The following is a 15,970-nucleotide window of genomic DNA, read 5'->3' on the forward strand; positions in this document are numbered from 1 at the left end:
CGTACACATGCAATAAAAGTAGTTTTTAAAAGATGGAAGGAACTGGCACATTCAAAATAGATGCTACTGGCTACCTCTTGATGAAGTCCAAGGGGGTGGAGTAAGGCCTTAACCCAGGCCATATAATAGTACTGAAAAATTTGTAATTCTGAAATCTGGTGGTGGATTCATGCCTATTAATTATTTGGCTTTAAATTTGCACATAAATTATGCATTATTTTGTATGGATCTAATATTACATAAAACAACACTTTAAATATGTCAAACTTTCCACAGTACTTGATATTTAGTAATCAACTGATAACATAAATATTACTATTCTTTAAAACTTATAGCAGTAGAATCAAATACTTGTGACACTGTAATCATGGATGAAGAGGTTTAAATCATAAAAGAAAGATCATTTTAAGTAATTCAATAAACCATTAAACATAAGCTGTATTTAATTTACAAAATAACTTACCTAAGGTGTCACATTTCTCTCTAGCTCCACAAATGTCTTCCCTTAAAACAAAAGATTTTGAAGCATTTTCAGAAAATATTTTTTCAGCAAGCCACAACAAAGATAAAGCAGCTTTAACTATGACATGACTATTACCTTCAGCCGACTTCTCAAATTCAGTTCTCTCAAGCGCTCCATACGTTTAAACCTAGAGTAATGCACTACTTTTTCCTATTAATAAGCAATAGGTGTTCCATGAACGAGATCACTGTAAACAGTGAAGCTTAACCAGCTTCAATGAAAAGCTCTTACGTGTATTTTTCACCTCTCTCTGTTTACTTACACAGCAGCCTATCTAATTATACTCTCTTCTTGATGTTTTAATGTCATCACAAACTTCAGCTGTCCTCCTCTACTGTAAATTAATGATGTTCTCAGATGTTCGCAAATTTAAATTTTTCGCTTTTGCAATACTTGGTCCCTAACCATTCAATAGGACATTCTCTAGTCTCTTGCTTCATAGTCTCCTCTTACAGACCTTTTCCTCTTTCCCATCTTTATAATCTGTAGTCTGCAGCCTCTGTTGCTTAGCCTCTAACTATAAACACAGGTCAGAACCATGGACTGGTAAGAGAATACTGTGTTTAAATTTGAGTTGACTCTGCTTTAGTTTGGAAAAGAGATAAAGTCCACGGACTATATATCAGCTGTTTTACATGGACTAAAGGTTTTCATCTCAAGGCTCTGGAAAGCCAAGATTGCTCTGAGTCTGACCCTCAAGCAGAATTTTTTTTTTCCTTTGGCCAACCAACCAACCCAAACAAACAATAAATCCAGGATCTTAATGTTTTGGTAGCATCAGTGTTGCTGCAACAAAGGTGTGAATTAACAATGTATAACGGTTCTTGTAGAATGGATAATCATTTTATAATAGCGGCAACTGATTTTCATATAAATAAATAGGTCTGAGAAAAACCCTAGCAAAAGCACCCAGTAATTAAGACAGGCATGGAGCATCAAAACAAGGAGGAGATAATTTTTAAGTATAGAGAATCCAAAATAAATTCAAAGATTCTCTTTTCCTAGCGACTGAAAGGTCAAGTAAAGGAACAAAATGTGTTCTCAGTTCCATAACTATGTTAATTTCCACATAATTTTCCCAAGTCACTTATTTTCTTACTAATATATTATGGAAATTATTTTGTTTAGGTCAAACTATTACTTAGCAACCTGACATTGCTAATTTCCTAAGGGATCAGCCCAGTGCTCTGGTCTGAAGTTCCCATAGAACGCTTCTGCGTATAGCTGATAAAGAATTAAGGAAACAAGAAGTACTGGTGATCATGAAGGAGAGAAAGAGTAACGATTTCGGTGGGAAGGGTTATTTCTAAACCGTACCTAGTGATAAGAACAGCAGTATCATGGTGGGAAGGGTGGGCGTCATCAAGAACATTCTGAGTTTGTTGCCATAAACAGAAGTTGCGTAAGGTGGTGGCTGCATTAAAACTGACGACGGGTCCTTCCTGCACACAAAAAATTAACAATTCAACATTATGTCAAAATATTCACAGCCCCTTTTCCTTCCCAGCATGTCCGTGTTTATGCAATTTATCAAATAGCATTTTCACAGGCAAATGAAGAAACGGCATCCTCTCACTCATATTGCAAATGTATTCTAGCAATACTTAAAACAGTGTGATTAAAACAGAATCGAATGAAACCTTCTCAATGGAAATAGCCAACACTTAGGATCTAAAAGCTAACTTCTCAAAATTACCCTATTTTAAACCCTTCAACATCAGGATTATCACAGTGAATACTTGAATGTTTTTAACCTTAAAATTTCAAATTGTTTATTAATTTTTGTGCCTTCCTTTGTTGTCATTCCATGATATTTCCATCTCAACAGAAAAAGTTAACTTCACTCCTTTTCACATCAAGTTTTTAAAAATATCTGATTTTTTAAGCAGAAATTGGCACAACATTGTAAATTAACCATAAAAAATTTTTAATCTCATTTCTAATAAGAGTTTCATGATTCCCCATACACACACACACACACACACACACACACACACACACACACACACACACATATATATATTCCTGCTGGGAGCCTACTACAATGGGGTAGCTACTTTTACAACTGTTTCTTACCTGTTCATCATGAATTATAATTAATTTTACAATTACTATGTTTATAAGATTTCCTATACTTGAGTCCTTGTAGATTGCTGCAACCTGCAAAGAAAAAAAATGTAGAGATTAGATGTCTAAAATGAATATCTTTTTCTCAAAGGTAAATGAATATCTTTTTCTCAGAAACCAGTCTGAGAGCATCAGTTTTCCAATTTGGTCACACTGGAATCTCCTAGGGAGCCTTTCACAAATCCTGAAGCTCAGGTCACACCTCTTATCAATTAAATCAGAATCTCTAGGGCTGAGGCCCAAGCATCAGCATCTTTTTAAATTCCCTGGCATTTGTTTAATGATTCAAATGTAAAGCCAAGTTTGAGAAAGAGTATCCTAAATCTTGCTACTGGGATGTGTCTATTGATCCGAAGCATCCTTATCATGAAGAGCTGATGAGAAATGCAGAACCTCAGGACCCACCCTAGACTAGCGAGCCAGAATCTATATTTTAACAAGATCCTTAAGTGATCTGAACACTCATTAGAGTTTGGAAAATACTGTTCTAGATGAGTCAGCAAGAAATGCACTACATTCTGTGTCACAATCCAGAACTTTCGTGTCTACAATACCCCATAAAATAAATACGTAAGTTTTACCTATTCTTTTCTGGTAGTTTTATCTGATCTTTTCTCCCATGGTTGCCTAGTTTCAATTCTGAATATGCTGATGTTTTTTTAATTGTTTAGCACCACTAGACTCCATGGAGACAAATTCATCTAGAATCACATAAAGAACCATAGTAGAGGTCACACTTCACAATCTGGTCCTTCAATCTCCGAAACTGGAGAACACAAGTCTACAAAGCACTCTGCATGGGTTCATTTTGGAACTCATAATGAAGATGCAATTCAATTCACTAACTTATATCCAATTCTTGTAACAACCATAGAGGTTGCCACACTGCAGGAGTGCCCTTCCATGGTCAATGCCTCTGCTTTGCATACCTTTTAGACTTGGGCCACCTGTGCAATGAAAAATGCTTCTGACACCTGGATCCCCATCTCCTGGACTACTGCTCAAAGCAACACAGCAGTTCTTTCAGGGAGATGCTACTTCTCTCATTTATTTAATTTTTTTTTAATTTTTAAAAATTTATTTATTTATTTAGTTTTGCTTTTTAGGGCACACCTGCAACATAGAAGTTCGCAGGCTAGGGGTCAAATCAGAGCTGCAGCCGCCAGCCTACACCACAGCCACAGCCACACCAGATCTGTGTTGCATCTGTGACCTACATCACAGCTCACAGCAAGGCCAGATTCCTGATCCACTGAGCAAGGCCCAGGGGTCAAATCTGCAACCTCATGGATGCTAGTCAGATTCATTTCCACTGTGCCACAATGAGAACCCCTCATTTATTTAAGTAATATTCAGCAATTACTCCTTGTTTTGTTGACTAGAGACCCAGCAATAAGAAAGAGGACATGGTCCCTGACCTTGTGGAGCTCACAGTTTCCTAGAAGTACCAGTAGTGAGGCCCTCACCCCATCAGCCAAAGTTGCTTCAACATAATGAATAACACGACTGCAAATATTGTTTCTCTTTTATTTTATTACTTTTTCTTTTTAAGGCTGAACCTGGGTCATATGGAAGTTTCCCTAAATTGAACTGGAGCTATATCTGTGACCTCCACCACAGCTTGTAGTAACTCAGGATCCTTAACCCACTGAGCAAGGCCAGGGATCAAATCTGCATCCTCACAGACACTATGTCAGGTTCTTAACCCACTGAGCTACACTGGGAACTCCAGCTGCTGTTGCTTCTAATACCATATGGAGTGATACTAAAACCAGAGCCAAAAGCATTTCTGGAAATGCTGACCCCATAAGGTCATGAACTTAATACACATTCCAGCATCTTTCCTACTGTTTTAGCTGTGCAGCCGCAAATACAGGTTTACCATCTTTACCCCCAGTGATGCCTTTGGCTCTAGTATTTTTTTGGCAAGAGTGGTCATCACCCAGTGGAGTTGAGAACAAGTACAGCTAAGACAGGAAGAGGAAGATGACTAGCAATTTCCAGCTAGTCTGTTAGTACTGCAGTATTGTTCGCTTTAAAATGGGAGCTGTGGGAATCTAGGGCTGAATTGATTAATATATACATTTAAAGCTGCATGGAAAATGAGTACCTACTGTAGAAAAGGATACCCATATTTGTGACCTCATAGTTATTCTCTGATCATGTGAGGTTAAAAGTAGATACTTTCCTAAGTCAAATTACAAGGTAAACACAGCACCTCAAAGGTATCCCCCAAAGGCTCTTTTCCTCTAAAAATGAAAACCAGTTGTGAAGATTTATCACAGGCCATCACACATTCCCAGGACCCCAAAGAAAAGAGCTGAGGTGCTGTGAAGTACCAAAATGGCTAAGTACCCATGCCTGAGATATGCTGACTACAAATGACAATCTTGATATTATAATATTAGATATAAAATATATTGCCACAAATATTTTCCGTTTCAGAAGGAAACAGATGTGGTACCTTTATTGAAAAGTGACCAATTTACCACTGGAATTTAAAAACACATTCCCAGCGTTCTGATAGTATGTTTTTAAATATATTACTCCGGCAAAATTTCTTTGAAATATAACATTGGGGAAAAGATAATTCATATAATTAGGCAAGATGAGCAATGTTACAACGCACAGTCCTTTAAATTAAATGGGCCCAGGTTCGAATTCTAACTGCCACTTGTGGGTGACACCTACTTATCAGGCTGCCATAAAGATTAAATGAGATGGTGTACAAAAAGCATTTAGATCAGGCCTGACTCACAGCAATGATGGCTATTACTAGTACTTATAAAAACGCTTTCAGAAGAAAAGGCATATGTTACATATCAGTTCTAGTTCATGTGTTTCAAATTAGTTATCATAGAATGGCAAATTGAAAGCAAAAGATCCAAGAGCATCACATTTTCATTATTTCTTTCAATATTTATTGAATATCTACTGACTGTCAAATAGTGTGTTGCTTACCTAATCCACAGATGAATAGCATATGATCTCTACCCTTAAAAAATTCAGTCTTCCAGGGGTAAAAGATCCAAAAGCAGATGGTTCAACTTAAATAATTATTCATATACAACCCCAAACCCCTCAGGTTGACATTTTGTTTTTACACTAAAATGGCACGTTTCTTCAAGGTCATCTTGATCTTTTAATTGTATAACCTCCTATTGTTTTATGTATTGACCTTTATAATCTATATGCTTACATATGCTATACTTGTAAATTTTTTTTTACCATATTTGGATATTTAGAGGGGCTTTTATTGACCAACTATTCCATTAAGCTGAATTGTGAATCAGGAAGATGAATGACCAGAAAGCCCACTGGTCACGTCAGAGGCTTCTCTAATTACCATGTACAACAGGCTTCTCTCATCCCTAAAACTACCACCCTCCGCTAGATCACAGAATCGCAGGATGTTGTGTTTGCTACTTCCTCATAAATACATAAATAGATGTGATATTTATTGAACGTTTATCAAATGCAAAATGTGACCTGATTTTAAACATACTCATCCATTTAATAATTCTCACGATGAATCCTATGAGGTAGAAACTATTGTGTCCATTTTACAGATAAGAAACTAAGGTGCAGAGAAGTGAAGTAACACAGTGAAGGTTAGGTGGTTAGTAAGCAACAGAACAGTTTCCATCCAAGGAAGTTTATCTTCAGCTCCTACTACTTCATATGATCTTATGGAATTTCAGCATTCTATCCTAAGTCCTTCCTAAGCAGCTCCTGGGAGAAGGTATTTCAGAGCTCTGATGTAGTTCACACCCTGGATCCTGACACTGTCCTGCTATAGTCACTTGACCATGGTCTCAGAAGTTCTATGTAGTCAGGAGACCTGGGTTTTAGTTCTAGCTCTTACTAGTTACAAGCCAGTTACCTAACTCTGGAAATGGGTTCATCTGCTCTCTGTCTTAATACTCACAACCACAGTGAGGCACTGAGCATCTTTGGTCACAGTGCCCTGGTGTATCAGATTACTCCTTTACCACTCATCACACTCCTGACAGCATTATCTAATGTTGGAAGAGGGGTGTGAGGACATTTGTTTTAAAGAACAAAATCATTTCACAGTTTGAGCAAAGCTGAGTATAAAACAAACAAACAAACAAAAAACACAGGTATCTTCATGGAATCTTGACTAGGCTAACATATACACACATATGTGTATATGCAATCTATAAGACGTATTACAAGCAGCATTTCACAGAACTATCTAGCCAAGTGCTCTTTTTCCCTCCATGAAACCTGCCACAGGACTAGTATTCCATCCCACAGACTACACTGTAAGCAATGCTCGATCAGATCTTCTAAGGTACCTTTCTGTTCTATGAAGCTCCATAATATTGCTACATATTATTACAATCACTCCATTTTAGTGTGTTCTAAAATGGGTTCCATCTTTTATTCTTTAGGTGTTTATTTCCCTGGCATACAGAATTCACATTTCTTTACAGGTCTCATAAAGTTGTAAACATTGACTCACAGAGAATTAGCAAAAGGTAAATAAATGGTAATGAATTGTTTAAATATTTTAAGAAAATCCTAGGTAAAATATAGTTTATGCAAAGCATGAATCAATTACTATTACCATTAACTGACTAGCCATTTTGAAATAATCTCCAAATAGGGCTCTAGGAAACATTCGTGTATGGTATGTTTAGAGACCACCTTTTTTTAAAAAAATTATTTAGGCTATTTTTACTAAGATAATTGACATACATCACTGTATTAGTTTAAGGTATAAAACAGTGATTTGATATCTGTATATATTGCAAAATGATCACTACAATAAGTTTAGGTAACTGTCAACACCATATATAGTTGCAATTTTTACTTATGATGAGAACTTTTCAGATCTAATCTCTTAGCAACTTTCAAATATATAATACGGTATTGTTAACTATGGTCCTGCTATAAACTACATCCCCAGGAGTAATTTATCTTATAACTAGATGTCGTAGCTTCTGACCATCTTCACCTTCAAAGTCATCTTAAAAAGCTAATTTTAACAAAGCGAATAGATTTTGTTTACAAACATCACTGCTCTTACCAGGAAAGATGTTTTTCTGCTTTTAAATTAGAAAATGACATTCCACATATGCACAAAGTAGATATGTACAAAGAACAAGCAGAGCACTGAGTTGAAGGTAAAGGTAACACAAATGATTAAACATAAAGATGAAAGTAAATCATTAGTTTTTACTTTGGTGTGGTACAAAATTTTCCCTAGCCTAAGTAACATCAGTAAAAGCAAATCAAAGAATTGAAAGCAATTATATTAATGCAAGGTAATAAAGTTAGGATTTCTAGTTAATAAAAACCTCCAAAAGCACCTGTGTTTCAATAAATAGGACTAATCAAATGATGCTCCTTAAATTTACATTATTAAATCTGTAACGAAGTGAGTATTATTAACTTAAATCTTTGTAAACTTGTGTAGAGGTTTCTGACACAGGTAAGTATTTTCAAGGGTTATTAAACATTAAGTCACTGAATACCAAAATAAATCTGCTGAAGAAAGTAATTTTCCTAGTTTACAAATACTTTGGTAGTTAGATAATGCATGTAAAGTGACATTTTAACCTGATAATGTCACTCAAATTCTCTAGGGATAAAGGCTTTGGAATAGCAAATAATTGATCATCCCTGTGCATTTAATACACACGTATTTCTTTAGATATACTATACACTACAAATGTGCTCTTCCCAGCTAATTTTAATGTTATTTCCAGAAAGTCTTTGAATAGAGATCACTAAGCTACTTTTACAAGGTAAGTAAAACACAAAAAAGTCAGTTAAATCACACAGACTATTTCTGTATCACTGCACTCAGATATTGTTAAACTGTTGAAAGCAGAGCAAAAGTCTGAGAAGACAGCATAATTGTTTACTTTGTACAGGATGAGTAAGGGTAGATAATCCTCCCTCTAAATTATGTATATAATCCATCTGCTCAACGTTGAAAGCAACTTCTCCCACTATATCTGGAGTGCAATAGAAAAACTCTTTCATCACTTTGAACTTTTCTTTAAATGGCCCTCAATCATATTCCAAGTCCAAATCATAATTCCTTGTCTATTTTCTAAATTACTATGACCAGAAAAACACTCCCAATACCCCAAGTGTGTGTTTGAATAAATGCAGTTAATGCCTTTTTAAAAATTAGGACAAAATATGCAAAATATGTTTCAACTGGAAACATCTGGGGACAGTTATGTGGAGACAGCATTCCTCTTACTTCTTTCGAGCAATTTTGGAAATGGACTTCACAAGTGGAGATAAAACAAGTTGGATTAGATTTGACAATCACTATGTAGTGTGACCAACTGTCCCAGTTTGCTCATGACTGGGATTTCCAGGAACCATAAGACTTTTAACGCTAAAACTAAGAGAGTTCCAGGCAAAACCAGAGTCTGTCAACTTTTTCCAAGTTTCCTTTCATCTTTAACATTGTTTGCACCTACAAATATGGCTGTGACCACTGTTTTTCACTAAGAAAATAACAATACATGTCCAGAACCAAAAAGACTGCTGACTTTCCTATATCCTTATGTGAACCTTCAATGAAAGAGAAAAAGAATAAAGAGCCAAAACCCCAAGTAATTTAGAAGTCATCTGAAATTCGCCCATTAGGAGGAACAAAAGCATGCATAAAACCCAAAATACCTCAAAAGAGAGACTTACCCTCCAAAATGTTTCCTCCTACCTCATCTATATTTGGAAAGTTCCCTATTTCCAAGCCTGCTGCAGCATCTCCCTGTGAATGTAAGCTTAACGCAGACCAACTTACTGCCTCTACAAACATCTCATCTTAACTGAAACTGACTCTCCTAATGGAACTAGAAATCTAAAAATTGAGACGTATATGCATTGGTCTTCTGTTTCATGCAATCTCAGAAGCAGATTTACCTTCCAGGAAGTCCTGAAGGAATGCTAGTTTTAAACTCCCATGGACATCTTATCTCCAGATATATCCCAATACCTTCTGAACAGGGACTATCTTGATTTTTTTATGTAAAATACAGATAACAAAACTTTCTGAGGAAAGCATCATCACCCAAACTGTGTGTAGGTATTCCAGAATTACTCTGGGAAAATTACTCTTGTGATCCTTTACTTCTTCTTCTTTTTTTTTTTTTTTTTTTGTTTTTGTCTTTTTGCTATTTCTTGGGCCGCTCCCGCGGCATATGGAGGTTCCCAGGCTAGGGGTCAAATCGGAGCTGTAGCCACTGGCCTACGCCAGAGCCACAGCAACACGGGATCCGAGCCGCGTCTGCAACCTACACCACAGCTCACAGCAACGCCGGATCGTTAACCCACTGAGCAAGGGCAGGGACCGAACCCGAAACCTCATGGTTCCTAGTCGGATTCGTCAACCACTGCGCCACGACGGGAATTCCTCCTTTACTTCTTCTAATCAGTGTTTCCAAAGCACTGATATCGGGGTTGTCACTGAACATGCTATGAAACTTGTCACATTTATAAAATCTAAAATTTTCCTTCAGTATCTTGATCCCCTTCCCAATTTTCTTAATGAATATCTCCTTTAACCATTTAAAATCGCTGTTTATCCCATACTGTTCCATATAATTGATAAAATTTCCGACATATCCATCAACATCCCCCATGTCAAAGTTCTCATAAAAAGCCCTTCGTAATGAGCAAGCCACACTCACATCTAGATAATTATACAACGAGACAATTACTTCAGATGCAGATGTTTAAAACCCATCAGGATAAATCTGTATATATGGATTTGTTGTCATTTAAAAAATTCAAGTAAACAAAACAGATCCACATTGTATACATTTTATTTTCTTTTTTCTTTTTGGTCTTTTGTCTTTTTAGGGCTACAACCACAGCATATGAAGGTTCTCAGGCTAGGGGTCCAATAGGAGCTGTAGCCGATAGCCTATACCAGAGCCATGGCAATGCTGGATCCAAGCCACATCTGCAACCTACACCAAAGCTCACAGCAACGCCGGATCCTTAACCCACTGAGCAAGGCCAGGGATCAAACCCACGTCCTCATGGATGCTAGTTGGATTCGCTAACCACTGAGCAACAACAGGAACTCCTGTACACATTTTAGAAAATCATTTTGGATTTTCTCTGTTTTTTGTTTGATATACTGGATTCATCCTGAAAAAAAGTATCCCTTTAATCAGTTACTGACTTATTCTTTTACCATTGAGTGCCCACTTCATACCAGATACTGTGTTAAGCAACACAGACCATGTATTCTTAGCACTTACAAGAATTAAAGATAAAATGTTATAGATAAGTTAAATAACAAGGTCTTGGGATCTTTAAGTCACAATGAACTTAATTGGAGAGTTCTTGTTTAGGGAAATTTATAATAGCCTACAGATGTGTTCTGACCAAGTCTTTACAGCCAAGTAGGCTTGCATTCCCTATCTGTGAATAGAGATACTTTAAGCCATGAGATATGTTCCAATACCCTGAATGTCCATAAATGTGGGAACATATAATTCAACAAAGCAAAGACACTCCTGAGCATGAAAGGGATGTTTTCAGTAATTACTTCAAAAGAGCAGACCGTAATCTAGGAATGAGGAATGGCCCAGATGGGGTATATGTGTGTGGGTGTGGGTGTGTGTGTGTGTGTGTGTGTGTGTGTGTGTAGGCCTATACACGTGTGTGTGTGTGTAGGCCTATACACATGTATGTTTAGGACTTAGTGTGCTGCCACTAACACAGGAACTGGTGCTCTTCATCAGCACTGGAATTCTGTTCTAAGGATACTGGCACCACCACTGCTCAACAGAGCTATTAACACCAGATCAAAAGCTCTTATGGCTACTGTGATCTTATATCCCTAATTTGCTCAGGCAGCCTTATTAGCACCAGGCTATCCTTTTATCCTCATAACTACCTTTATAACTTAAAGTATCATGTGTCTCTATTTGATTTGGAGAATGCAATAGTGGTACAATTAGTATCTCTGTCCTTCTGTGCAGAATTAAGGAGGGTTTTTGGTATGTTTGTTTGTTTACCTCCATTTATTCTTCCTCTGACGCTCTTTTTTCTTTATGTCAATATAATCTTCTTCCCTAAAATTTGCCTTTTGCCTGAAGAACTTCTTTTAATATTTTTTGCAAATCAGTTCTGGCTGGCAACAAATTCTCTCAGATTTTGTCTAGGAAAGTAATTATTTTGCCTTTGATTTGAAGGATAATTTTTTTGAATACAGAATTGAAGGTTGGTGATATTTCCAACACTTTAAATATTTCACTCCATTCTTTATTTTATATTAAATTTTATTGGGGAATAGTTGATCCACAATGTTGTGTTAGCTTCAGAGGTAAAGCGAATCATATATATATATATATATATATATATATATATATATATATGCATGCACACACACACACATATAGTATATCTCCATTCTTTTTCAGATTTTTTTCCCATATAGGTTATTACAGAATATTGAGTAGAGTTCCCTGTGCTACAGAGTAGGTCCTTGTTAGTTATTTATTTTACATATAGTAGTATGTATATATTAATCCCAAATTTATCCCTTCCCCCCATGTGTTCCCTTGGGTAACCATAAATTTGATTAATCCAGATTCAAAGGGCAAAAGATCAATTCTACTAGGATCTTCCCCGTCACTAGGGGGCAGAAGCCATTCATGTGACCGAGTAAAGACTGAAGCATTTTCTCTCTAAGTGGTTTGTTTCAAAGATTTTAGATTTTTTAGAAAGCTGTCCAAGTAACAGAATGGGATACTTGCTATATGCATATATTTAGACTAAATTTCAATGAAATATACTTGGCTTAAATATAGACAATTCGCTTAAAACATTTTAATTAACTGTGAAAACTACATTACATTAAACATGTTAGGAAATATAAAGGGCCTCTTAAGTTTACTTACAATTGACATTAGAGTTAACACGTAGTGCTGCAAATTCTGCCCATGATGATGAACCATTTTAGCATCAGCCGTAACCATAACTTCCACGTATCTTGGATATGATAAAAAACGTTTTTTCCTGGAATGTATTTGACTTCTTTCATGTTCCAATGATACGTTTTTTGAAGAGTATCCTAAAACTATTTCCTCCTTTATATTAAGATCTTCACTCACGTTGCTGTAGTTATGAAAGGGCAAAGTGGTTTTCTTTATTTGACTTTCTGGGGAGGGGGGAGAATATAATAATGAAGAGTCATTAAATTGAATGTGACTAAAATATTGCATAGAATAGATAGCCAACAATATTTAATACTTAAACATCTGTTTCCAATATGAAATAAAAGGACAAAAAGAAATCATTTAAAAGGCTTATACAGCATTATCATAAGCATTAATATTCATACTAATAAAATGTACACATTTTCATAGGTTGTACTAATAAAACTGTATTTAAATCTTATTTTAACAGCTATGACTACCCAAACAGCATATTAATTTCTGGGCAGAAAATAAAAACAAATCGAAGAGTCCTGATATATTTTTTTAATAAGTTGGATCCTCAAGCCACTGATTACACTTAATCTCATTATAGAGAAATTACATTTTTTAGGGTGAAACTTCATAACATATAGAAATATAAATACCTACTGATTACTTTTACTGTTTTGTTTATAAATATAAATACAGTGTTAAAATTGCTGAAACATTAGGGATTACTATAGCAATCACTTTAAGTCCTCTGCACTTATAGAAGCCAGTCCCAAATTCTTGACTATTTTGGCAACCAGGAAAAAAATTCACAGGCAGCATGAGTGTTTGTCCTATTTCCTTCTCATTCAATTTATTCCTCTAATCTCTTCCTTATTTTTTCTGCTAAATTTTCTGACAATTGTTTCGTGAAAATAATTTAGAACAGAAAAGTGGAGCAAAGAAATGACGTAAGAAGAAATAAAAAGTACTGGATAGTTCATAAGTCAAATCATCAATACCACAACAATCAAGATTTAGTAATACTATAAGGATTGGACAAAACATAAGAATATATTATAAAAATAAGTCATCTCACTTAAAATAAGCAGCAATCCTATGGTTGTAAAAAAGAAACTGAAGTCATCAATGTTTCCACTGCTGAACTACTTTTTCTAATTCCTATAATCATCCAGCTCTTAAGTTTTAAAATTTGTCTCTGTGGGAGATTGTGAAAATCTGGCAAACTGAATATACAGTCCCAAAACTCTGCTCTATTTTTCCTAGAGTTATTCAACCACTAAAATATCCATGACTAACTACTGGACTCTAAAGAAGACTCCAATATATTTGATGTATGCAAATCTAGAGTTATCACGAAGAAGGTAAATATTCATGTTTTGATTATTTGTTCATCAATTTCATTCATTCAAAATAAACTTTCATTGAGTACCTACTCTAAGTCAGCAAAGATTTAGAAATTGAGAAGCAATTTAATAAATGTAATCTAATAAAGTTTATATTATAGTGTTTAGAGTTAAAAAAAAAGGAACACATATTGAAACACTTGAAGTTACCTCAAATTTATCCTTAAATAATGATTCAAATGAAAGACCAAAAAAAGTGACTCTACCTTACCAAAATGTCTAAAACTTTGAAGACTGATAATACGGTGTTGAGACAACCATTTTGGAAACTATCTGGCAATTTCTAATTTACACAAGCACCTTCCCCATCACCCTGCAATTACACACACATATATATATATAGCTAAATGAAGGAAAATATATGTCCACAAAACACTTGTAAAAGAATGTCCATACCATGAGAGTATATAGATAAATGGAACAGAATAAAGAACCAGAAATAAACCCTTGTGTATATATAGTGAAATGATGTTTGACAAGGGTAGTGAGAACATTCCATGGTGAAAGAATGGGCCCATCAACAAATGGTGCTGGGAAAAATAGATATCTCCATGCAAAAGAATGAAATTGAATCCTTACTGTGTACCATACATAAAAATTAACTCCAAATGAAATAAGATCTAAAAGAAAGATCTAAAACTTTGAATCTCCTAGAATAGAGGAAATGCTTCATGACAGTGGATTTGGCAATGATGATTTGGATATGACACCAAAGCAAGGCAATAAAAGCAAAAAATAGACAAATGTGGCTATGAACTTCAAAATGTATGTGTTTTTTTTTGTTTGTTTTTGTTTTTTTTTTTTTTTTTGTCTTTTCTAGGGCCGCACTCGCAGCAGGTTCCCAGGCTAGGGGTCCAATCAGAGCCATAGCCGCCGGCCTACACCACAGGGACAGCAACACCAGATCTGAACTGCATCTGCAACCTACACCACAGCCCACAGCAATGCCAGATCCTTAACCTACTGAGCAAGGCCAGGGATCGAACCCACAACCTCATGGTTCCTAGTTAGATTGTTTAACCACTGAGCCACGACGGGAACTCTGTATGTGCATTTTTAAGGAATAAAATCAACAGAGTGAAAATACAACCTACCAAATAGGAATAATTATTTGCAAATTATATAGTAAGGAGTTAGTACCAGAATACATATATATGTATGTACATAAACTTACATATTCACTGCAGCATTATTCACAACAGCCAATGGTAGAAGCAACCCAAATACCTATTTATAGATAAATGGATAACTGAAATCTGGTGTATATATATATAAAATGGATTATCCAAGGAAATTGTTACATGCTTTGACAGGGATGGACCCTGAGGATATGTGTTAATTAAAATGAGCCAGCCGCAAAAATATAAATCCTATATGCTTCCACTTACCAGGTCTCTAAAAGAGTCAAAATCATAGAAACAATGTGAACAGTGGGTTATCAGGACCTGTCAATATTTCACTGTCTGAGATAACTCCCAGAGTCTGTCCAGCCTGGGTGCTAAGAAATCAAACATCTCACTGGCTAATAGTAAGTTAGATGAGAACGCAATTAAGGAATCCCTGAGGCCTGAAGGAATCAGAGTAAGGCAGAATAGGTAGCTCTGGACAGGCTAAAATAGTTAAAAGCACAAATAAGAATTCCAAAACTGGAATGCAAACACTGGAGATAACAATATAGCATAAAGGGAGTTCCCTTTGTGGCTCAGCAGGTTACGAACCCGACTAGTATCCATGTGGATATGGGTTTGATCCCTGGCCTCGCTCAGCGGGTTAAGGATCCAGCATTGCCAAGTGTTGTGGTGTAGGTCACAGGCAGGGCTCAGATCCTGTATTGCTGTGGCTGTGTGTAGGCCGGCAGCTGCAGCTCTAACATCCCCTAGCCTGGGAACTTCCATGTGCTGCAGGTGCAGTCCTAAATTGCAAAAAAACAAATAAACCAACCAACAAAAACCCCCAACAATGCAGCATAAGAAAAAAAA

At 36.0% G+C, this 15,970-nt stretch overlaps 1 protein-coding gene across 9 annotated transcripts in view; it reads right to left on the minus strand.

The window, feature by feature from the left end:
• Positions 1-15,970, minus strand: part of ADAMTS20 (ADAM metallopeptidase with thrombospondin type 1 motif 20) — a 210,223-nt gene that overhangs the window by 126,727 nt on the left and 67,526 nt on the right. For all 9 annotated transcript variants that reach the window (XR_014845094.1, XM_085024338.1, XM_085024337.1 and 6 more), the window contains 4 exon segments: positions 12,559-12,818; positions 2,600-2,683; positions 1,841-1,965; positions 464-504 (listed from right to left, as the gene is read on the minus strand). Coding sequence is in view for 4 of the 9 variants with exons in the window: in XM_085024338.1 (XP_084880464.1) it covers positions 464-504; positions 1,841-1,965; positions 2,600-2,683; positions 12,559-12,818 (510 nt within the window). In the remaining 5 variants the exon portion in view is untranslated.

This window comes from Sus scrofa, chromosome 5 (assembly GCF_054392235.1).
Source record: "Sus scrofa isolate SSC_HxYL_T2T_F1_AM1 chromosome 5, Sscrofa_HxYL_maternal_Yorkshire_Landrace_v2.0, whole genome shotgun sequence".
Taxonomy (NCBI): Eukaryota; Metazoa; Chordata; class Mammalia; order Artiodactyla; family Suidae; genus Sus; species Sus scrofa.